Raw genomic sequence first — 24,394 nt, forward strand, 5'->3', positions numbered from 1 at the left:
GCCAGGGTGTCTCCAACCGCTCCTACGCTAAGGTGACACCCTAAGGTGCAGAGGCAGCTTGGAAAGCCTGGTGACCTTACCGTTCATGGGGAAGAGGGCGGGCAGGGGAGGGGGAGCACTTGCTCAGGCCTCAGTGACCCAGATTCAAACAGACCCCCGCCACCCCTGGACGCACGCACGGTGCCCATTTCTTTACAGACAAAAACTTGAGGTTCGCTTGGATGGAGGAACCAGAATCCCAGCTCCTGCTTCTGAGCCGGGCGGGGCGTTGTGCCTTGGCCCATGCCCCGGGGCACCTGTGGAGGCGCCTCATGACCCGGCCCCACGGCAGGCAGTGGCCCCCTGTGGCCCATCCTGGGACGGTGACACTCTAAGGGGGCTCAGCCTGGTTTTCAGCCAGTCAGTGGGAGCCGGGCAGGATCACCCCTCCCTCCTGACTGCTGTCTGTTCCTCTCTCCTCTCAGGCAAAAGGTTGCTGAGAGGCTCCAGGCTTTGGGGTGTGCCCGGTCCCTGTCGCCAGGAGTCGGTTCTGGTGACTGACTTGTCAGAGCTCCCTGCCGGCCTCCGGTGCTCGTGGAAGGCAGAGAGCAGCAGCCGTGGGATCCTGGCTGAGCGGAGTTCAGGTGAAGCCGGCTGGAGGCTGCAGGGTGGGGGAGGCTGGTGTGTCACACGTCTGAGTGCGGGGGGGGGGGGGGCAGGTTGTGCTGTTGGTTGGTGAAGGGTCAGCATGTGTGTGTGTGTCATCGAGGTGGGCAGAGAAGGGGAGGGCCGAGCGTGCGGAGGATATATATGCTCCAGCGAGGAGCCGAGCCTCACAGCCGACTGACAGCGCTCAGGTAGACAGCCGCAGGAGGCCGGGCCCTGCCACCCCACGGCCCGGACGACGCCGGCCAGCCCGCGGATCCTCCGCCCCTGCCTTTGTCCAGTGTCACCGCTGCTGGCCTCGGTGAGATGACAACTTCATTCATGGGATTTGCAGAGCTGGGATCGGGGAGGGCAAAGAGGAGGGCTGAGGGTTGGATGGGGACTTTTGTTTCTTCTGGGTTTGGGGTGTGTGTGTGTGTGTGTGTGTGTGTGTGTGTGTGCGTGTGTGTGTGTGTGTGTGTGTGTGTGTGTGTGTGTGTAATCTCAAAGAGAAATGCAGAAGAAGAAAGCTGAACTTGGAAATGAGGAAAAGTTTTGCTTCTCCAGGGCTGGCCCTGACTGGGTCGATGCTATCTCAGAGAAAAGGTGGCTCCGAAGTGAGGTCAGACGCCGTGCGGTATTGGCAGGACACCAGCGTGGGTTTTTCTTTGTGTGTGTGAGAGAGAGAGGGGGAGAGAGAGAGAGAGAGAGAGAGAGAGAGAGAGAGAGAGAGAGGCTTCCTTCCCTCTCCCGATGTTGTGTGCAGGCTGTTTCTGAACGTACCTTGAACTTGATGCCACTTGGGTTGGACTTGTTCATCTAAGGGAGCCCCTGCTCCTTGACACCCCAGTAGAAATCGCTCCTGATGATGGGAGGGGAGAGGCAGCCAGGGCAGGTTCTGCTCTGGCTGAGGGTGGTTTTATAGGCATGACCTTGGTCCTTCAGCTCTTAAGCCACCTCCAGGTCTCCCGTCTTTCTTGGCATCTTTCCCTTATCGTCCCTTCTCCCATTTAGATGTCTCCGTTCGGGTTGCTTGGAACTGTCCATTCATAAATCATCTGATCATTCTCTCCCTCTCTCTCTCTCCCTCTCTCTCCCTCTCTCTCTCTCTCTCTCTCTCTCTCTCTCTCCCTCTCCCCCCCTCCCCCTCCGGTCTTTGTGCATCTTTCCTGTTGTGTGTCTGACTTCTCCCTCCCTTTCTACCCATCTCCTCCCCTCCCCCACCCATCTCTGTCTGAACATTTCACCCCAGCAAGTTCTGGGAGGGGGCGGGGGGGGGGCAGATTTCAAGAGAGGCTGGATGATTCGGGAAAGGACTATTTAAAGCAAGCTGCTTTGGACTTGAATACCCTGATCCTGGGCTTAAACATCTGTGTTTAGCATCCTTGAGCAGCCCATAATTGCCCCAATTATAACCAATAACATTGTTCGGCAGACTAACAAAAGATGAGCTTCGAGAGGCAGTTGCCAGCAAGTCCAAACCAGAGTTTTCGACCCGGGGCGGGGGGGAGCTGCCTGGCTTCTTCTCAAAAACCTCCCAAAGAAAAGACTGCTCTTTCTCGCTGCCTGTGGGGGGCTGCTGCTGCCGCACCTCCTTTTCCTCATTTGGGAAGCATGTCAGGAGGAGTATTCTACAAGCTGCCATCTGATGCCACGATATATTGAACAGAAAGGACTGGTGTTTCTCAGGCGGGTTGAGGCTCGGTGCAGGGGAGCTGCCCCACGCGCTGCCTCCGCTCAGGAGTGCCCTCCACGGCTCTAGGTGATGTCCCAAGCTGCCTGTCAGACATGGGGTTGGGGTACAGCCCAGGGTCATTTTCTTGGGGTGCAGTTTTGTTCTCTAAGGGGGTATAGCCCCCGATTTGCCAGCTGAAGGCTGAATATACTGGAGATGGACACAAAAGTGCAAGAGGTTTTGCATTGCCAATGAAGGGAGTAATTGCGGGATTAGCGCAACCCGGAGCTGTCACCAAGCAATTCCATCCCCAATCAATCACACATTTATCAGCAGCACCCCACCGGGCACGGGAGGCAAAGGCTCCAGAGATTGGACAGAGATGATAATAACAGTACTCTACTTTGGGGCAATCATTTACGTTTTTCAAATCCATTATCCCTGGCAACAGCCCTGCCAGGCAATGTCATTATCTCCGAGTCACAGTTTAGGAAACTGAAGTCCAGCCGTGGGATGATTCGCTCGGTCTGATGCAGAGACAGGACTGAGTTTCTGCATCCTGGGGTCAGGGGTAGCGGTGAGCTAATCGTGGAGCAAACGTGTGGAATGCAGGGCTGCTTCTCACAATGTGAACAATGCAGGACTGGGGCGATCAGTCCAAAGAGCAAGGGCTGGACACATCCGGATGGGTAACTTCTTCCAGGGGCTGTGGACGTGGAGCCAGGTAGGGAAAGGGGTAGAACTTTTTGGGTGGAGGACTTTGGAGGGAGGCAGGACAAAAGCACACAAGGAGGGTGAAGGGATCCACGTTTCCTAAAGCCTTCCATGCGTGACGCAGTGAGCTGAACTGGTCTATGCTTCATTCCTTCCACGCACGCGTGCACACGCACACACACATGCATGGTGGGAATGTGAAGATCAGAAATGCATGAACACATGACCCCAGCCCATGGGAAGACTCCCATGGTGCTGACCGGAGTCATCTCACCGGGACTCCTGAGGCAGGCTGGAAATTCTGAACACTTCTATTTAAATAAATGCCTATACGAACTCCAGCTTGCTAATAACATAAAGGTTTTCTTCTAACCAAAAACTAGCTATAAGATGGAGGCACACCCATCTGGGGGTCAACTCTGTCTTTCTAGACACAGCCCTAGGTTGGCTGCGATCACTTTCATTCTGAACTCTAGTGTGATGCTGTGATTTTTTTCTCAAAGCCCTGACCACGGCTTCAGTGTCACAGAGCCCAGGCTGGCCAGCTCTGAAGGACCAGGCCACGCTGACCACTTCCCAGTGTGTCTCACCAGCACACGGCCAAGCTTCTGCTGCCTGCCATGGCTCACAGCCAAGCAGTCCTCTCTCACTCCGGTCCTGTGATCTCTCCCCATTCATCCTTTCATTCATCCAGCCAAGAACGTGTGTGGAATTCCTCATAGGAGCCGCACAGACCAGGGTAGAACCACAGAGCCATCAGATTAATACTCAGAAGCTCCTAATGCCTGGCAAGTGCTCCCAGATGTAAAAGAGCCCAGCCAGTCTGGGCTTATCTGTCTGACGACCTGCTGGTCTTCTGGAAATTGAGACTTAAATATATACATATAATATTATTTAATATGTATGCATGTATTCACAATCCCACTGCACCCCACGCATTGCATGGTTGTTAGAGAAATGTAGACGTTTTCCAGAAATTAACCCTGAGTGTTGGCAGTACAGAGTTAAGGAAGTTTGAAGATTATTGGTCTAGACAAGTTGCTCTTATCTGTGTTTTTCTGATCTATTTTTTTTAAAGAACACAGAGTGATTTTGTAAAAGTAAATAAAAGCTTTTACAAGTCCTTTAAATTACCTTGGCAATCTATGTGGGAGTATCGGCCAGAGTCAGAAAGATGAAAGTTAAAAGCATTCACTTCCTGGGCTAGAGGCATGACTAAAGAGGTACAGTGCCTGCCTAGCGAGCTGAGCCCCTGAGCTCAAACCACAGTACACACACACACACACACACACACACACAGTCATCCCGTGCTGCCCAAAGCCATTGTCCCATGAAGTCCTCGTCCCTTCCCTCTTTCCCTTTTTTTTTTTGGTAGTCATGGGGCTTGAACTCTGGGTCCAGGCGCTGTCCCTGAGCTCTTCAGCTCAAGACAAGTGCTCTACCACTGGAGCCCCAGCGACACTTCCGGTTTTTTGGTGGCTTACTGAAGATAAGAGTCTCACAGACTTTCCTACCCAGGCTGGCTCTGAACCACGATCCTCAGATCTCAGCCTGCTCAGTGGGTAGGATGACAATTGTGAGCCACCCACACCCAGCTCCTCTTTCGCCCTTGCTTCCACCTCAAATAGCTGGCCATTCATTGAATCCTAGGATATTAACTATCTAAACTTCCAACGGACACTGTTCACAGAAAGGGAAGCTGAGGTGAGGAAAGGGAAGGGCCACACTGAGAGCCCGCAGGCCGGGTGGACAGCACAGGATCAGGGACCAGGACACTTTCTTCCATGCACAGGGCTCTTGTCATTCACGGCTGGTCCTTGACCTGGGTAGCGTAGGCAGATGCCACGCCCCCCTCCCCAAGCACCGCAGCAAGCTATCCCAGGAGGAAGCGACAGAGAGAGGCTCCTTCCACAGAGCCGGTCACCAGCCACGCTCCTTGTTGGAGTCCGGTCTGATGGATGCCGAGTGTCCCTCTGTGAACAGCAGGGAAGGAACAAATAAGAGAGTGTAACACAGAGGCTGAGCCCAGAGCCCTGGGTGGGTGCTCGGAATGAGTCCACCCACACAAAGACAGGTTGTCACGAGATTCCGTGGGCACAGGAGCTCAGGGGTCAGAAGGCTCTGAGCTCCAGCTCGGACCCTTTGTGTCACCTCCTCCGCAAGCCTCAGCCTCCTCCACTGTCCAAACCCTAGCACCCGAGTCTCCATCAACCCCTGACTGACACACAAGGGGACACCATCAGAATCTGCCACTCTGCTCAGATTGGAAACCATGAGTGGCATTTATAGGTACCCAGGATACAAGATTTGGGAGTCAAGACATGAGTTCAAATCCAGGCTCTACTAGTTACTAACTATAGAATCTTAGGCGAGTTGCTTAACCTCTAGGAATTCATGTTTACCACTCTAAGGCAGGGTAAACTAACCTCGATTCCAGGATTGTTTATAAATATAAAATTCATCTGTAACCTGCAAAGAACAATAGGCTTTTTTTTTTCAGTACTGAGGACTGCACTCAAGGCTTCATGCTTGCTAGGCAGTCAATCTACCACGTGAGCCAAGCCTTCAGCCCCTTTTTTGCCTTGGCTATTTTCTAGGATAGGGTCTTTCTTGTTTTATGCCCAGGCCAGCCTGGGCTTTGATCCCCCTAATTCTGCTTCCGCGTGTCACTGGGATGACAGACGCATGCTGCTGTACTCAGCTGTGGTGCTTCCCTGCCCCTGGACAAACAGCCAGCCGTCGAGTGAAATGGAGTCTCATGTACTTTTACACTTAGGCCAGCCTTGAACTGGGGTCTTCCCTCTCCACATCCCAGATGCTAGGATGGCAGGCTTGAGCCGCCATGCTAGCTTCAAAGAACAATATTCTATATACAGTAGTGGGTGGAAAGCAAGGAACCACGTGTCTTCTTCTAAGAGAGAAAGGCTCTCTTCTCCCCTAGACCCACCAAAATCAAAGCCTCTCACAGTTCGTAAAAAACAAAGTCAGTTAGCATCTAGCTTCTGTTGAGGCTGCACATCCAATCCTCCAACAGAAAAGCAACTAATTATATTGCCCTTGGAGGCAAGAGTACGTGGAAGTAAATTAAGACTAAATCATGGTACCACATTATCTTTGTAAACAGTAAGACACAATCCAATTTATAAGGTGTCATTACCTAAATGAAAGGTAATTAAGCATTTCTTTATCCAACACAAAAATAGTCTGATGATAGTATCAGGCTCATAGATGCAACACAAACCAGGGAAGACGCAGACATACTCAGATAGTTACTGATAGCTAGTACTGCTGAGTCACAGGAGAAAATCTGCCATCATCCCATTTCTGCAATTGAGAAGACTGAGGCCCTCGGACGGGAAAATCACTTGTCCAAAGTCCCACCGTTGTGTTGTATAAACACAAATGCAACCTGTGAATTTGCCTATTATTCAGACACATTCACTGACGTCAGTATACATGCAGATTTTCAGACCAGTACATGGTTGTAGTGCTGACTTCTTAAAAATTAAAGACCTCTGCAAGGTGCAGTGGCTCAAACCTGTAACCCTAGCTACTCAGGAGAGCAGATCAGGATGATAGTTCAAAAGGACAGGCTGGCAAAAGGTTCTGGAAATCCCATCTTAATGAACAACTGGACATGATGGTACATGCCTGTCATCATAGCTACAGCAAGAAGAATGAAAAAGTGGATTGTGGTCCAGGGAAGTTCAGCTAAGAGGCAAAACACTGTCTCAAAAATAGCCAGATCAAAAGGGGACAGAAGTATACCTCAAGTAGTAGAATGCCAGCTTAGCAAGTACGAGGTCCTGAGTTATGTTTTCAAACTGTGATTTAGCGTAGCACACAATTAGACTACGAAGCGTGGGATACAAAAGGTTAAGAATGTCCCCTTTGTAATGGTATTTCCACCTAGATGAGCTTTCCCTATCTTAGTCCCATTTACAAACTGCCAACAACCTGTGAGACAGGCCCTGTTGCCATTTCCATCTTGTGGTTCTTTGCGCTGGAGGATGCCTGACATGAAGGGTGGTTTCTGAGCAGCAGGTGGTGCTGCACTTGAGTTTGAGGTGGAGCCAGGTGCCATGGTGCAGGTGTGTGATCAGAACTTGGGATGCTAAGGCTGGAGGATCTGGAGTTCAAGGCCAGCCTGGGTTTTGTCTTAAAAACAGGAAAGAAATGGGTGCGAGTGATGACAGGAGCGACATCGATCCAGAGGCACTGTGTTTGTAAGCTGCTTTGTAGAATGGCAACTCTTTTGTAAAATGACTTAAAGATAATACAAATGTGTTCTTAAGGGAGGTTAACATGGAAAAAAAGAGGGAAGAGAAGGAGAAGGAGAAAACATGAGACTAGAGGAGATGGGGGCTAAGCCGGAGCAGGAGGGAGGGCCTGGCTACCTTGGAATAGATCTCTTACCAAAAGCCAAACCAAACCAACCTCACGCCTCACAGGGGGCCTGGGCCATCAGACGGCACACCTGCTGATTGTCCCAAGATCTCATCTCCTTTCTTCCTCTCACCCTTAAATCCCATTTACCCGGCATTTGCCATAGCCAGCACGAGTTCCTGAATGTGTACGTTGCCTGTTAATGAAGTTAATGAAAACCCTCAGCAGGAGAGCAGTTCATTAACATCTGTCACAACTTAGCAGCTCAGCTTCTGGGCATGCTGTGTATTAGTCTTGAAACAGGTCCTTTCCTCCCTGGGTCCCTTTCTTGACAACATACAACCACTGCCATCATGTGGCTGTAGAAGGCCATGCTAGAGAGACTCTACAAACATATCTGAATAGGAAGATGGAAACTAAGCAGGACGGGAAATATAAAGGCGATTCTCAAGCTAAAAAATATTCAGGCAGGCCTTGATTTAAGACTGGGTTATGTCCTAGAACCTTGTCTTATTTAGTGGCTATCTGGAACTTGAGTTATAACATTCACATGGAAGAAAACAGTTGCAAACTCCTATATAACCCACCCAGACATACCATCAAACACCATGCCAGCCATGCCACCTTGCCATTCTTTGTAGTCAGTCTTAGGATGGCATCTTGCCTTGCTCTGGAATGAAACTATCTCCGACTTCTCCTTGCTCAAGCTGGACAGTGCCCTGACAAGTACTTTGAGCTGGGAGTGCATTGGACCCCTGATTAGGCCATTCTCAGATACTCCTTAAAACCCCTATTCACTGAGAAGAAGGAAAAGGAGCTCTGACACCTACTATTGTCATTTGTCACTGCCATTGAGCATTTCTGACCTGAGTGCTGCCCCCCTCCTCCCTCCCAGCACTGATGCTAAAAATAGAGAAGGTGGGACAGGATTTCTGCCCTCTAGGACGTCATGGTGGGAGAAACAGACATGTAAGTACAAGGCTGTAGTACCCAGCGCTAAATTCCCTGAGAAATGACTGTCACAGGATCAGCGCCCTGTGCTGGCTTTGTCTTTTATAAACCACTTGGCGGGGTGTCAGGAGCTCTTTTAACTGCTTGAAAACATGAATCTAGTATGGTCAGATGAGGCAGGCACCGGGGTTCTCCCATTGCTATAGGTGGGGTCTGAGGGCTGGAATACAGCTAGCAAGAGCCAGAGCCACAAGTCCCTAGAACTGAGGAGAGAAGAAAATGTGTATTACACAACTCTGTGGTGTGGGCCTGGTGTGTGTGTGTGTGAGAGACAGACAGACAGACAGACACAGACACAGAGACACAGACACAGACACAGAGACACAGACACAGACACAGAGACACAGACACAGAGGAGACTCCTGAAACTTGAGCCCTTCCTACTGAGCTATGCCACTTCAAGATATCACAGCAACAGAGACTAATCTAGCTCAGGCCAGGGCTGGAGATGTCTTTCCAAAGGGGAGCACTCCAGAGGTGGTATGAGCTGTAAGCTGGAGAAAGGTACTCTGGGCAGGGAGCAGCCAGGCCAGCCCTAAGACATTAGAAGCCTGCTGTCACTGGAGCTTTATTCCCTGGGGCTGGTGGTGATGGCAAGGTGAGTGACAGGAGATGGGGCAGGATCCAGAGCCCAGCCCAGCCCTTGGAATTCCTCCTGACAGCCTGGGCGTTACAGAATTATTTTAAGCATGAAGTTACATAATCAGATTCAGAGGTGACTTAGAGGGACGCCAGATGAACTAACTAGGTGAACTAACCAGGAGGCTCTTACAGAATAAGACACTAAATCCCAACGGAGGCACTGGACCTTGGAAGAGAGACAAAAACAATTGCCTTGGAGTTAGATTCTTGTTTGTGTTCCTTATCTGTTCACCGGAGGCCTCCCATCATCTGAGAGTACAGCTCAGTCCCTCTAGGGGGCGCTCAGAGCTGCCTCCTCTGGCGCCGCTCCACTCTCAGCAAGCGGTTGTCATGCGGAGAGTGACAGGCGACAAACCAGGTGTCACTATTTGCCTTTTGTGGCAATGGAAACAGAGGCTTAGAAAGGTTGACTTCAAGTCACATACAGTCAGCTGCAAAGTAACACCTCTACCTTACAATAAAGCCATCCCCAGCGTGCCACACCCGCTCTGGGGGCGGCAGCAAGGCCACCAGGTGACAGCAATCATGGGGCACCCAGGCCAGACCCTACCTTGCCCACGCATGAACACAGGTTGGACCTCCATGGCAAGGCCAGGGCACTGACACCCTTGGCTATTCCCTCCTGGAAAGTGAATATCAAGTCCCTGGCACTGTCCCCACTGAGGAATGAGTTCCTGGCCTCCCCTCAGTGAGGGTCTCCACCCTGACCAGCTCCCATTAATTGCCACCTGTCCTATGTGTTCCAGCCTCTTGCTTCCTGTTCCTGCACCATGAAAATCCCGCTCTGTGACCTCCTGCTGCTCAGCCTGGTCTCCAGTGTGTTCAGCAGCTGCCCCAAAGACTGTGTCACCTGCCGGGAGAAGCTCCGCCCGGCCCTGGACAGCTTCAACCTGGAGGTGGGTCCAAGAGGCCCCGGGACCACCCTCCTCCCAGTCCCCCTCCCCTCCCCTCTCCTGAGCAGACCCGGGTGTGAAACTCTGGCCGCTCCCAGAGCTGGTGGGTTCTGTCCAGTGTCACCAGACCAGGAGACTGCTGGAGACTTGAGCTGCATCTTCTCTATTAGGCCCCTTGTGTCTACCCATGTGACCACATGACCACATGTCCACATGACCACGCGCCCAGGCTGCTCACCTACTCCCAGTGTTAAAAGAATGCATTCTCTTTTTCAGAGAATTTGATAAAGCCTGAGACACAGTCTTAAAAGAACATTAAAATCACCGTTAGTCCTGGCAATCAGAGAAAGAATCCCCCTAGCTTTTACTTCCCATAGTGTACCAACCAAGATCAGAATCTCCATGTCCTTACTCATTTTCTGAAGTTATTTCCTTCTGGGAACACAGCATAACTTATTCTAACATTACCTGCCTGCTGAGCACATATGTTGCCCTCCAATTTTTATCTTCCAGATGATTCCACAGTAAACATTCGGGTATCTGGAGTGCCCTCTTATTATCTTAAAATTTTTCAATGGGTGGGGGGGGGGTACAAATTATTACTCATTAAGGGACCCGCTTTCTCACCTCCTTCGATTTCAGTCTACAAAATCATTCCCCTCCCGTGGAATTCAGTATAATTCAATTAATTTTTTTTCCTTTGAAGATAATTAAACTGCTTTCAAGACATCACATTTCAACCCCCCCCCCCCAACCTTTCAGAACAACCAAAGTAGTTGCTCCTGCAGTGCAGGCCATGAAAGGCTCAGTGTTCTTGCTGGACTAAACACCTTAGCAGCTCAGCTCCGGAGAAGATGACCAGCCTCAGCCCCGGCAGACGCGCCGCACCCCAGGTCCTTTGCTTTTGTTGGTTTTAGGGGAGGTCTCATGCTTTTGCCCACCTGGGACCCCAGTCCTCCCATCGCCACTCCACAAGTAGCTCAGGGTTCAGGTGTGCAGCACCCCATCTGTCCCTCTTTCTCATCCACCATGTTTTCCTCTGAGCACCTACCCTTCCCATTACTCCGTCTTTCAGGATACCAGTCCCCTCTTGGTTTTTGTCCCCAGTTTGTGGGTCTCCTATGTTAGCCCATGTTTGTGTACCCACCCACCCCCAAAAAAACGTGGGAATAAACTCATAAAAGCCTCACAATCAGAGATAAATGCTTCACAGTGCCTGCTACCCCGAACCCCAGACTGATTTCCTGCTTAGTTGTTTGTAGTTTGTGTTCACCTTTAACCTATTTTTAAATTGGATAAAATGCCAAGTATGTAGACAACCCTGTCTCTTTTCCCAATCTGGTAACCTTTGAATATGCCCATAATGCGAATGATGGACAGGAGAGGTTCATATTTCAGCCATCGCGTTACATAATCCTATGCTGTTCCCAGGAGCCTCAGGACTCTTGGCTTCATCAAGAATTCTTTTCTAGTTCTATTCCTGGTAGATGGCCCAAGGATGACTGGGTTTGTTCTTGTTGTTGTTAGCTTTGGCTGCTAGTAAGTGACTAGCCCATCGAAACACTGAAACATCCTAGCCTTTCACTTAGTTGTGAATGGCAGCGACTCCATTGGGTCAAGTAAAAGAACTACATTGTTTTGGAGACCAAGATTTAGGCAACTAACCCTCAAGAAGCAGTCTGGGGAAATAGACTGAAAAGTTCCTGAAGCTATATTATAAGAGAAGCTCCCTGTGCATGCTTGCTGTGCCAATTCAATGAAAACTCTTGACAGAAGACCTTCCACTTGCAATGGAAGCTTCTTGTCTTTTCTTCTGTGCAGTTCATCCTTCAACATTTTAGCAGGACCTCCTAGAGCACACAGCCTCCAAACAGCATTTAGCAGCAATATTGTCAGGAACTAAACCATCCCAGAAGCCTTTTTCTTTTCCCTTCAAAGGGCTCAGGTGTCTGTTCCCCATTTTTTGAGGCAGGAGGGGGGGGTGTCACTGGTTGCAGGGCGTGAACTCAGGGCTGGGCTCTGTCCCTGGGATTTTGTAGTCCTCTACTGCTCTGCGCCACAGCTCCTCTTCTGATTTTCTGGTAGCTAATTGGAGATAAGAGTCTCACACATGTTTGTGCCCTGGCTGGCTTTGAACCTCTCTCCTCAGATCTCAGCCTCCTGAACAGCTAGGATTCCAGGCATGAGCCACCAGTGCCCGGCTTCTGCTCCTCATTTTGCACACTGATCTTGGTTTCGAGTGCTAGGGTGAACCATGGCCTCACACATTAAGACACGATAGGCAAGTGCTCTTCTGCTGTGCTACACTGCCGGCCTCCGTCCTAATCTTTGATCCAGACATCCAAATGGCCCTTTGCTCCATTTCCTTACAAGGCTAACTTTGCAGACCAATTTGGCTCCAGTCTGGGACTCCAGATGCTCTTGCAAACTGATTTCATAAAGCTGGAAAATGTGTCCAGTTCACTTAATAGACCATTAACCCATCTCTGGAAAGAGGCTGGAGAGGGCCCTGCGCAGAGGGTTAGCCATTAACTCATACACCCATCTGGTGTTAGCAAATGCTGTTGTGAATTCAGATGCCGCATGTTTTCCCTAAACCTTCTCCTAAATCAAGAGTTGAGATGATTTGGTCAGTCTCTAATTTATCTAACCGTGTGTCGGGTCTGTGGAAGGACTGTGGCATCTGGCGCCATCCTAAAATTTCATTGCCTCTGATTGACACAAAATGCAATTACCCTCTGGACTTCCCAATGCAAAAAGCTCACAGAAAATCCAGTCACCGCTACACTTTAACTCCCACCTGTCTCTATACACCAAAGGAGCAGAACACTTTAACTAGCCTCCGAGACTCCTGTTGTGTAACAACTGGACCGAGTGTGCCCCCATCCCCATGCTATGCAATCTTGGGGCTATCCACACCTTCCTGCATTCCTGCTGACTCCTGGAGACTGGGGTTTCTCAAATTCACCACCCTGAACATCCAGCGCTGGGCCATCGGGTGTGGCTGGGAACCATTCTGTGCCCTTCACGGTTTTTTTGTGTTCACTGGTCTCCTCTGGCCTAGGGGCATCAGCAGACACACACAATATGACAACCAGAATGTCTCCATATTCTAGAAGATCCATTGGTTAATAGACTTTAATAGAATGTCTGCTACTTACCAGAAGAACCCTAACTTTGACTTAAAAATATTGCAATTTTTTTTAATGAAACATTAACTGTCCACCAGAGCACGATGCAGGGGCAGGAGGAAAGCGTGCTTGCCAGGAATCCAAAAGAAGGTGTGGAAGAGCAGAGAGAAGCACTGGGGCGTGGCCGAGTGGAAGGGGGTCCTTCCCTGCAGGGACAGAGCGGCAAAGGCACGGAGGTGTCGGGAGCTTCGCGTGCGTGGGGGAAAGCAGACACAAGCCATACAAAGTACACTACAGCCGCCAGTGGGGAGATTTGAAGGCCCTGCTCAAGAATCTAGAACTACTTTACAGCTAGGACAAAAGTGTCAAGGGCAACATAAGGATGTGAGTGGAGTTATTGTTTAGGAGAACTCTGCCTGCAATGGGCTTGAGTGGCAAAGAGAGCTGGAGAGCTGCTAAGAGGCACTTGTCGGTGGCTATGTGGAGGGGAGGGAGAGGCAGGCCTGGGGGAGTCAGAAAGGAGAGCGAGATGCACCCCAGGTTTTAAAGCTCAGTCCGCTGAGGAAGAGGGCGCCTTTAGGAGAGAGAAAACCAGCTGAAAACCAGTCCTTCCCATCCACATGCAATTCGTGTGCTGTTCACAAAGACCTAAAACAGCAGCCACAGCTTAAACAAGACAGAGATTCCATTCCTGGTGAGAGGTGAGTCAGGGTAACATGGCGGCTTGGGAACCTCTGTCCTGCTCTGACAGCACTGGCTCCTCCCCGCAGTGGCCTGAGGATGTCACAGTGGCCACAACAGAGCATCCGCCAAAATGCCCCACTCCACACGAAAGGCAGGAGGAAGGAGAGGGAGAAGGAAGAAAGAATGTTCTTTCCCGCTGAGCCAGACCCTACTTTTTTTGGGGGGGGAGGGTCCCTGGATTGTGTCGATCTGTCTCTGGCCACCTCTGGCTTCAGGGAGAGGTTGTGAGATATCCGTGCTGCAAAGGTGTTCTGCTAGAATGGAATGGGACGGGGTACACATGGTGGGCACTGGGCAGCCTGCACCCCACGAGGGGCCCTGGCATCCAGGAAAGAAAGAGCTACAACTTGACAGCAGCTCTGCTACTGCCTGCCAGTTCGCGACGGCAAGGTCAGTGCAGCGGCTTTCCATCTGACCAAGGCCAGAAATACAGGCAGGAGAGTTGGGAGTAAAGCCAAAACAGTCAACAGAAAAAAAAGCTGGTGGCAGAAGCTCCCAGGAGACCCTACCAGAGACAGGAAGGTAGGAGCGAGTCACGGAGGGCAGGAATAGAGAGACGGCGTGGTCGGGCTGTGTCCTCCCTGAGAGGCTGTGCTACCTGGGAATCAAGAGCAGTCACAGGTGTTTCTGGAGGAGTGTGTGGATCGCACCGGTGGGTGGATTTCAGGGTTAGCCCCACCTGTCCAGCCTGCCTACATTCCAGAAGATTCACTCCAAGAGTGATGGCCAGTGTGTGTAGAATAAAATAATCATAGTCATAACACTGCCAGGGTTGATGTTTACCCAGTGAGCCTAAAAATACATGGGCGAACCAAGCGCTGGTGGCTCAGGCCTATAATCCTAGCTACTCAGGTGGCTGAGATTTGAGGCTCCAGGTTTAAAGCAGGAAAGTCTGTGAGATTCTTATCTCCAGTTAACCACCAGAAAACTGGAAGTGGAGCTGTGGCTCAATGTGGTAGAGCGCTAGCCTTGAGCAAAAAGAGAAAAATTGCTCAGGGACAGCAAGTAGGCCCTGAGTTCAAGCCCCATGACATAATAATAACAATAACATGGGGCTGGGAAGGTGGCTCAGTGGTAGAGTACTTGCCTTGCATGCATGAGGCCCTGGATTCGATTCTCCAGCACCATATAAGCAAAAAGAAAAAAGCTGGAAGTGGCGCTGTGGCTCAAGTAGTAGAGCGCTAGCCTTGAGCTGAAGAGCTGAGGGACAGCGCCCAGGCCCAGAGTTCAGGCCCCACGACCAACCCCCCCCCCAAAATAATAATAATAATACAGAGACAGACTTAGCTACACAGTTTCCTACCCCCTAATCTCTTTTTTGGGGGGGAAGGGTCCGGTCGTAGGGCCTGAACTCTGGGCCTGGGTGCTGTCCCTCAGTTCTTCAGCTCAAGGTTAGCGCTCTACCACTTGAGCCACAGTGCCACTTCCGGTTTTTTTCTTTTTGCTTATGTGGTGCTGAGGAATCGAACCCAGGACCAGGCATGCAAGGCAAGCGCTCTACCACTGAGCCACCTTCCCAGCCCCCGGCCCCCCAATCTCTTTAAGCAATCTGATCTTCCCAATGCCTGGTGTGAGAATGGAATAAACTGCTTCTTTCTGGGTGTCATTCATGAGCTATGCTACAAAACCCTGGCTAAGGATGCAGCAGGCTGTAGTTTGGGGTGCCTTCATTCTGTTAATAGACTCTGTCCCTGGTTAAAGATCATGTCTGAACCCTGGCTTCTTTGTTAGAAGAATGGAACTGGCCCACGTGGCTCTTTCTCTTTCCATCTCTGAAAGATGATGAACCTGAAACTCTCTGTAAGCCTTGAGGGACAAATTCGTCTCCCAGGCTTGGCCTAACAGAAGCCCCTCCCTGTTCCCACCTGTGTCCTTGCAGGCATGCATCCTGGAGTGTGAGGAGAAGGTCTTCCCCAGCCCTCTGTGGACTCCATGCACCAAGGTCATGGCCAGCGGCTCCTGGCAGCTGGGCCCTGCTGACCCAGAGCACGTGGCGGCCGCTCTTCACCAGCGCAGAGCCTCGGACCTGCAGCACCTGAAGCGAATGCCCCGTGTCAGGAGCCTGTTCCAAGCACGGGAAGAGACAGAGCCTGGCACGGAGGAGGGTGGCGAGGTGGAACAGAAGCAGCTACAGAAGAGGTTTGGGGGTTTCACCGGGGCTCGGAAATCAGCCCGGAAGTTGGCCAACCAGAAGCGGTTCAGTGAGTTTATGAGGCAGTACCTGGTCCTGAGTCTGCAGTCGAGCCAGCGTCGGCGCACCCTGCACCAGAATGGTAATGTGTAGCCGGAAGGGGAGCCCCTCCCAGCTGCACCGGCCACTGCAACCCATGAGTGAGTTGGGCACCAATGAGCTCATATACCCAATGGTTTAGGCTTTATTTCAGGCTTGGAAACACATTAGCACACATGCACATGTGTGCGGACACACACATGCACACATGCACACACAGAGTCCCTCCCTCTCTCTCTAGGTCTCTCTCTCTCCCTCATATATATATATCCATATATATGTTTATGTATACATATGTGTATGTATATGTATGTGATGTATATGTATGTATGTCTAGCAAAGACCCCAGCTGCAGTGATGCTGGTGAGGGAAATCCACCTGCCTGCTTCCTGCCCACCCTTTCCCTAGGTAGCAAAGATTTTCCTATGATTGCTCCTTGAGGCTGACCACTCCCATTTAGAGATTGGTCACCATGGGGATAATAGTAGTATGTTAAGATAACTAATCCCTCTAGAGCCTCCAGGAGCTTAGTTACTATGGGGACAGTTAAGTGGACCAATTCTCCCAGCCAGTTGCCATAGCAACCATTCAGCTCACCTTTCCTGGGAGACTTTATCTCAAAAAGCCAATAGCTGGGCCTACCCTTAGCCATCTGCAGAGAGGAGATTATTGCGACTATGACTTGTCTCACCTTCAGAGATGGCTTACCTACCTCTTGCTTCCCCTGTGTTTCAAAGTGACTGAGCTCCAAATCATTCAACTTTCCCATTTCTGCCAGCCGAGGAGGGCTTCATAAGACCAGGAGTTTTGCTTTCTGCTTTTCTTTCTTCCACCGGTAATCTGTCCATCCCACCATCTTGCCAGTGTGATCAATGGCGCAACCACCAAGCTGAGTCTTAAGAACTTGCTGACGTGACTCAGTAGCTCTTAGAATGCGAACTGTGCAACCCATCTTCTTTCCTTGACTGTTGTTTCTTTCCAGGGTACCATTTTTGTCTTGTCTTTATCCCTCTTTCTTGCTCTCTTTTTCTTTTCCCCTGTTTCTACCACTACAGGCAAACTTATACAAGACCAGCTAACATACAGCCAAGGCCCAATCCTCCAAAGCCCAAGCACTCCAAACTCAATTTTTCTTAGCTTACCAACCAACAAGACTTTAGATAGCATTGGCAGCTAGCAAAGTAGATTTTAGAAAATCTTAACCATTATATCTATGTGCCTAATTTTTCATATAGGAATATGATTGTGGCAGAATTCCACACATCTCTTGAAGCAGTCTGGAAACCTTGTCGAATGGGGGCAGAAAGGATTAAAAAAAAAAAACCTGGTCTGTATGACAAAATCATCCCAAAGAATTACCCAAGTAGGGAGGGCGATTGTGATTGAGGGGTATAAAAGAAAAATGTCTCCCTGTGTTCTCTTATTTCCCTTCCTGAAAGCCAAAAGAAACCATGTCATGAATAGTCCTCCCTCAGAGATACTCATTTGAATGTTCATCTTCAGTGCCCGCATCTGGGCATGGAGGCAGCTACATAGGACCTTGGAAGGAAGCTGGCCAGCTTATGTGCAGCAAGCTCATTGCCAAAAATGGCAACCTGTATTAAGTTGTAGGGAGAAGGCAGTTATGTTTATTTGAGAATGACTAACCTGTAGAGGTCCCGGGTGAACTGCGCTGGGTCTAATGTCATACTCTTGGATCCTTTCTGCTCCATTCCCAGCCACACTGGCACAGTCCTAACAGTAAATCTTTCAGAAGCAGTGTGGATTACACTCCGCTAAAGCTTAAAGACATTTTTCTCAATAGTGGGTCTTGAGGAACACGAAAGACCACGTGTAATTCTAAACCACAGTACTCTTTACCTAAAGACAGTTCAAGGTCACTCCCATTAACACAAATCAATTTAGTTGGGAAAACTATTGGAGCAGACAATTGCTTTTTCTGATTCTCTATTATACTTCCCACTGAGAGGTACTGAACAGAGCTGGTAAACTAGCTTCTGTCAGCTGCATTGCTCAAGATGAAAGTTGGTGATAGAAACTCTGGAAACATTAACCTGCTCTTTGGGTGTTACCGATGGCTCTCTTTTCTCCTGTATGACCATCTGTTTCTACACTGTTGAGTTCCGGTGTGGACACATTAATGAGGCCGCTGAAGCCCCGTGTTTTACTTATTCAGACACACAACCCAACCTGCCCTACACATGATAAAGATTCTTCCAGCCAGCCAACTCCTATTGCCAAAGCAGTCCATGATTTCTGAGACATCCAAAATCAGTCTCTATTCAGCAGGCTGGAAGGGAGTAGAACCACCCATGAATGGAATGGGGTCAGTACCTCTTTGAAAGTATAATGATGTCTTAGGAAAAGGGCACTGGATATAGTCCTACCCTGGACAGAATTGTGGGAATGGCCCGGTGCTGGCTGCTCCTGCCTGTAATCCTAGCTACTCAGGAGGCTGAGATCTGAGGATCTTGGTTTGAAGCCAGCCCAGATAGGAAAGTTCATGGGATTCTTATAGCCAATTAACCACCCAAAAATCTGGAAATGGAGCTATGGCTCAAGTGGCAGAGTACCAGCCTTGAGTTAAAAAAACAAAAAACTAAGGGACAGCACCAGAACACACAAAAAAAGAAGGAAGGAAGGAAGGAAGGGGAAGGGAAGGAAAAGGAAAGGAAAGGAGGAGAGAGGGAAGGAGGGAGAGAGGGAGGGAAAGAAGAGAGACAGAAAAGATAATTCAGGAACAGCAAGGTGGTTCAGAAGATCCTTCCCTTCCCTGACCCTACGCTGTGGTCCGTCCTCTTCCATTTTTCCTGCCCAGACTGGGACTCGGCCAGGTATGGATGGCATGAGCCTTAGAAGGCGCATGCGCTCATCACACAAGGAACACCAGCAAAGCCCCGTTTTGGATTGTGTGTACTGGAGGGGGCACAGGGTTCGGGCAGCTCTCTTCCATGCACTGAGTGGGGCCTGCGGGAGCCTCGGGTAGGGTAAGGGAGCAGATGGGTGCAGAGATGGTCAGAAGCCCTTGTGGCAACTGCAGAGCTTAACCCCTGGCCTCCTTTGGATGGCTTCGCGTCCCCTGGGCAAATGGGAGGGTCAGAAGAAGCATCTGGTTTGCCATTTGAATCCTTTGTGTCTCCCCAGGCATCCAGGTGATCCCCAAAAGAGCATGTGTCCGGTCCCAAACCTGCCGACTGGTCAGGATCCCTCCTCCCCCACGGCACTGAGCACCGCCTGCAGCTCCACTCCATCCGCGCGCCCCCCCCCCCCCCATGGCATGTTCCCACCCTCGTCGCTACATCAGAGTGTATTTTTGTAATTTCCCCTGCTGACATTCTAATGGCCCCATCCTGCCTCCTCGCCCTCCACCCCCCTCTTCTAGAGCTGGGTGAAAGGAATCCAAAACCAAGCCTGGGGTTCGAGACCCATCACTGCCACAACTTGTTTGTAAAAGAGCTGTTCTTTTTGACTGAGTGTTTGAAACAGCTATCTGTCCATTAAACTTCTACTGAGCAAACGGTTAATGAACTCCTTCGTTGCACAGACCGGGCACACGCACGTTATCAGAGCCGCCTCTCTGCATCCGATAAGCCAGGCGGGGCAAGATATGGGAGCTGGCACATCCCAGGGCACCATGCCACCGTGTGTGAATATACCACCTGTGGCCACCATGTGTGAACACACGGGGGGGGGGGGGCAGTTCTCAGAAAATTGCGCTCTTGACAAGTTCAAGGTGGTTGCAAATCCTCTTGGTTTGGGAACCACTAGATTGGAAGGGAAGGGTGGAGCCAAAGTAAACCTGCCAACTAACTACCCCGACTTAAGTCGAAGCACATGAATGTGGGTGACTGTTGAAAGCTCAGCCAGGAAACAGGGGAAAAATCCAAATACAGTCATTGACAAGCTAAAGGTCTGCAAAACTGGAGTGTCTTTGTCCATTTTCTGCTGCTGTAACAACAGCACACAGCTATCTCTTGATGTCCACAAAGGATTCCAAACTCTGAGGATGCTTAAGTTGCTTATGTGAAATGGTCTATTTGTATATAAATTGCACACAGGGGCTGGGAAGGTGGCTCAGTGGTAGAGCGCTTGCCTTACATGCATGAGGACCTGGGTTCGATTCCTCAGCACCACATAAGCAGAAAAAAAAAAAAAGCTGGAAGTAGCACTGTGGCTCAAGGCACTAGCCTTGAGCTGAAGAGCTGAGGGACAGTGCCCAGGCCCAGAGTTCAGGCCCCACGACCAGACCAAAAAAAACAAAACAAAACAAAAAAAAAACAAATAAATTGCACACGGCCTCCTGTGTACTTACAAAAGTTAATACAAATCATTGTGGGGCTGGGAAGGTGGCTCAGTGGTAGAGCGCTTGCCTTGCATGCCTGAGGCCCTGGGTTCGATTCCTCAGCACCACATAAGCAAAAAGAAAAAAGCCGGAAGTGGCGCTGTGGCTCAAGTGGTAGAGCGCTAGCCTTGAGCTGAAGAGCTGAGGGACAGTGCCCAGGCCCTGAGTTTAGGCCCTACAACCGGACCCAAAAAAAAAAACCAAAAAAACCCAAATCATTGTTATTCTGTGTGGTTTAGAGACTAGTCTGAACCAGGAGCTGATGGCTCATGCCTATAATTCTAGCTACTCAGGAGGCTGAGATCTGAGGATCGAGGTTCAAAGCCAGCCCAGGCAGGCTTTGAAGCTCCTCTCTCCAATTAACCACCAGAAAACCAGAAGTGGCACTGTGGCTCAAAGTGGTAGAGCATTCGCCTTGAGCAAGAAGAGCTCAGGGATAGTGCCCAGGCCCTGAGTTCAAGCTCCACAGATGACCAAGGAAATAGTCTATACAATGTTGGGTACAGATGTAATTCTTCACAATATTTTCCGTCTACAGTTGGTTGACATAGAGCTGACATCGAGCAAGAGCATGGATGGTGTGTGTAAATTAAGAATAGTCAATGCATTGGGCTTACAGTTCAGGCGAAGCAAGCTCAAGGGGCCGCCTCTGCTGATGGCCTTCTTGCTGCATGGGCAGGACAGGCCAGAGGGAGGGTGGAGCCTGACCTAGCCTGTTATCAGGAGCCTGCTCTTAGCTAACCAATTCAACTCAGGTGGGCACAGCCCCGGGACCTAGTCACCCCTTAAAGACCTCACTTCCCAAAAGTTGGATTAGCAGTTAAATTTCAACGTGAGTTTCAGAGGGAACTTGTTTTTTTTCTTCTCAAAACAGGGTCCCCATTTGTAACCCAAGGTGGGTCTTGAACTCACAATCCTTCTGTGTGAACTTTCTGAGTGCTAGGGCTACAGGTGTGTGCCACCATACCCAACTTGGAGGGGATGTTCAAACTAGGGATTCTAGGAAGTCAGCAGGAGGTGGCCAGAGGGTGGCAAGGTGCTGTGAGGGAGCTAGGAAACCCTGGTAGGTACAGGGGAGCTGTGAAACTGAAGACTTGCAACTCATAGCACAGAGAGACAGAGACAGACAGACAGACAGAGACAGAGACTGAGACAGAGACAGAAGAGTTATCCATATACTGAAAGCCAAGAAGTTCAGTATCTTTACTTCCTTCTCCTTCTGACTCTTCCCAGCTAGGAAGTTGGGGAGTCCAATCAATGCCACCCCAAATGTTAAGGCTAGGGAGCTCCCAGATGCAAGCCGAGAGCTAGTTAATTGATTTAGGAGGACTGTAGCCAACAGGTGGGACAGCAGGTTCTAGTTGGGACTTCTTTGTGGGGGGAGCGGCAGGAGGAGGAAGGGGTAAAAAAGCGGTTTGGCCCGCCTGTGCCATGCCAGTCTCTGCATCTCTCCCAACCCTGCGTCCTCCCTCACTGCCCCAGAAGCCACCCCCGAGATGCCTCCTGAGCCCCGACGTGTCTCCCAGCCCTCCTGGGAGTAGGCCCAGCTCAGGAAGGAGTCCATCAGGGCTCCAACGTGACCACCGCACCTCGCGTTCTTCCCACAAGGAAAGCCCATTCTGCTTTTTATGCATGGCACATTTAAATGCATTCGCAAGCTTGCGCCGGCCTGGCTTACTGGACAGGGTCTTCCCAGAATGGCTGGGTGCCTCAGTCTTAAGAGTTCAGGGCTTCCAGTTTCAAGAAAACACTTCTGAGGGGCCAGGGCAGCCAGGATCACTTTGCTTCCAGAGTCCCACCCACCAAGCCGGCTCTGCTAAGGACATGGCTAGTGCATAGAACGGACATCTTTAAGAACAGACCACGGCTGGGCGCCGGTGGCTCACGCCTGTCATCCTAGCTACATAGGAGGTGAGATCTGAGGATCACAGTTCAAAGCCAGCCCGGGCAGGAATGTCCATGAGACTCTAATCTCCAATAAACCACTCAGAAAAAACGGAAGTGGTACTGTGGCTCAAGCTTAGAGTGCTAGCCGTGAGCTGAAGAGCACAGGGACAGTGCCCAAGCCCCAAGTTCAAGCCCCATGACCCATGAAAAAACAACAAAAAAACAGACCATGCTCAAAATGCATTCTCCAAGGAAAGTACTAGGGTTTGAAGACGCCTTGCCGTCTGTGCCGAGGGCTGGGTCCGGGGTGCGGGGACTGGGTGCCTGGTGAGAAGTCATTGGTTGTGTGTCTGGGGGGGGGAGGCTGAGGGACCCCAGCTTCCCTCGCTGCTCCCACAGCATGAACTGTCCCTTGCGCATGCTCCCAACATTGCCACCCACCAAGAAGCGACACAGCCAAGGGCCTGCACAGTGCTGTGCACGTTCACCCTTTTTCTTTAGTTCATTTACCTCAGGTATTTTGTTATGGTAAAAAAAAAAAAAACAAAAAACATCTGAGTAGACATAGGCCTATTAACAGCCCTTAAGTGCCCAGCCCACTCCCTGATAAATTCAGAAATAGGGCCAAGAATAAGTTTTCCTTTGCCATTCAACACGCACAATGAAAATAGTTATCACCTGGATTACAGTCCCGGTGGCAAGATCTCCCGGTGTGTGGCTTTGGTACATACCTTGCTCTCCTCATCTGTGAGATGTGAACCGTAAGTCCCTCACAGGGTCGCTGTTTCTAGATAAACCATGGCCTCGGCAAATGTTACCCACTGGTTTGTTGTTGGGAGTTTTTTTAAATGTGTTTTGGCGCTGTGGCTTGAACTCAGGGCCTGGACCGTTTCCAAGCTCTCTTTTTTGCTCAAGGCTAGAGTTCTGCCACTTGAGCCACACCTCCACATCTAGCTTTTTGAGGTTAACTGGAGACAAAGGTCCCAAGGAGGCGGCTCCAGCGACTCATGCCTGTAATCCTAGCTACTCAGGAGGCTGAGATCTGAGAATCACGGTTCAAAGCCAGCTCAGGCGGGAAAGTCTGAGGCTCTATCTCCAACGAACCACTAGAAAGCCAGAAATGGTGCTGTAGCTCAAGTGGTAGAGCATTCGCCTTGAGCTGAAGAGCTGAGGGACAGCACCCAGGCCCCGAGTTCAAGCCCCATGACCAACCAAAGAAAAAAAGGTCCCAAGAACTTTTCCTGCCCAAGCTGGCTTTGAACCACAATCCTCAGATCTCAGCCTCTTCGGTAGCTAGGATTACAAGCATGAGCTATTGTCACCCAGCTGTTGTTTTGTAGTGCTGGAGATCCAATTCAGGACTTTGTGCATGCTACACATGCTCCGCGACAGAGCTGCATTCCCTGCCCAATTATTCCTTTTTAAATGTAACCTGTTATTAAAACCAAATGAATATGATGTGCAGTATGCCTACAGTGTGGTGTGTGACCACCTGTCCAACACCAAGGACAGGAGGAATTTTATTATTTTTAACCTTCACAAGGGAAATTGTCATTATCGTGGCCTATAAAGTTTGTGAATTCTATGAGCTTTGACAATACAACTATTTCTAACGCATCAGGTGATTATGTACATTTCTTTCCTTTTGCTTAGTGTTAGCCGTTCCCTCTTTCCTTTCATTCCCTCCCTCCCATCGAGGCCCTTGAGTTGCTTAGGGACATTGTATATTTTCCCACTTCCCTCTAATTCTGTCTTCTTCCTACTTTCCCTCAGATGTGCGCATATACATACCATATATGTGGTCAAGTACATGGAGTCACTTAGGAATGATACAAGTTGAGAGGAGGTCCTGGCTCTCGAGTCCTGTTTACTTTGTCAGCTCTCCTTGCATTTTGGAGTTAACATCCATATATCAGGGAGACCATGTGCTACTTGTCTCTCTGCTCTTGGCTTACCTCACTCAAAATGATTGTTTTCTAGTTCCCTCCATTTCCTGTGAATGCCATTATGATGTCCTTCCTAATGGCCGCATAGTATTCCATTGTAGATAAGTACCACAATTTTTGGATCCTAGGAATTGCATTTTATGTGAAAGAGAGACAGATGCACAGGAAG

At 50.1% G+C, this 24,394-nt stretch overlaps 1 protein-coding gene across 2 annotated transcripts; it reads left to right on the top strand.

Moving 5' to 3' along the window:
- Nucleotides 1–867: 867 nt before the first annotated feature.
- On the top strand, nt 868–19,550 carry Pnoc (prepronociceptin). 2 transcript variants are annotated; one of them, XM_042699844.1, is made up of 4 exons: nt 868–946; nt 9,799–9,948; nt 15,700–16,093; nt 19,195–19,550. In XM_042699844.1, exons 2-4 carry the CDS (start codon nt 9,823–9,825, stop codon nt 19,275–19,277), a joined length of 603 nt encoding a protein of 200 aa, XP_042555778.1. In that variant the 5' UTR covers nt 868–946; nt 9,799–9,822; the 3' UTR covers nt 19,278–19,550. The 2 variants fall into 2 exon arrangements, with proteins under 2 accessions (XP_042555778.1, XP_042555779.1); XM_042699845.1 differs by lacking the exons at nt 868–946; nt 9,799–9,948; nt 19,195–19,550 and adding an exon at nt 13,631–13,777 and having other exon boundaries at nt 15,700–16,143.
- Nucleotides 19,551–24,394: the final 4,844 nt, after the last annotated feature.

The sequence above is a fragment of the Dipodomys spectabilis genome, unplaced genomic scaffold (genome assembly GCF_019054845.1).
Source record: "Dipodomys spectabilis isolate Male_0828 unplaced genomic scaffold, ASM1905484v1 ptg000263l, whole genome shotgun sequence".
NCBI classification, from domain to species: domain Eukaryota; kingdom Metazoa; phylum Chordata; class Mammalia; order Rodentia; family Heteromyidae; genus Dipodomys; species Dipodomys spectabilis.

Bases quoted from the DNA above. Each gene is read 5' to 3' on its own strand.
- Pnoc (XM_042699844.1), top strand. From the start codon at position 9,823: ATGAAAATCCCGCTCTGTGACCTCCTGCTGCTCAGCCTGGTCTCCAGT. The intron at 9,949-15,699 runs GTGGGTCCAAGA...GTGTCCTTGCAG, and splicing joins TGGACAGCTTCAACCTGGAG to GCATGCATCCTGGAGTGTGA. The intron at 16,094-19,194 runs GTAATGTGTAGC...GTGTCTCCCCAG, and splicing joins GCGCACCCTGCACCAGAATG to GCATCCAGGTGATCCCCAAA.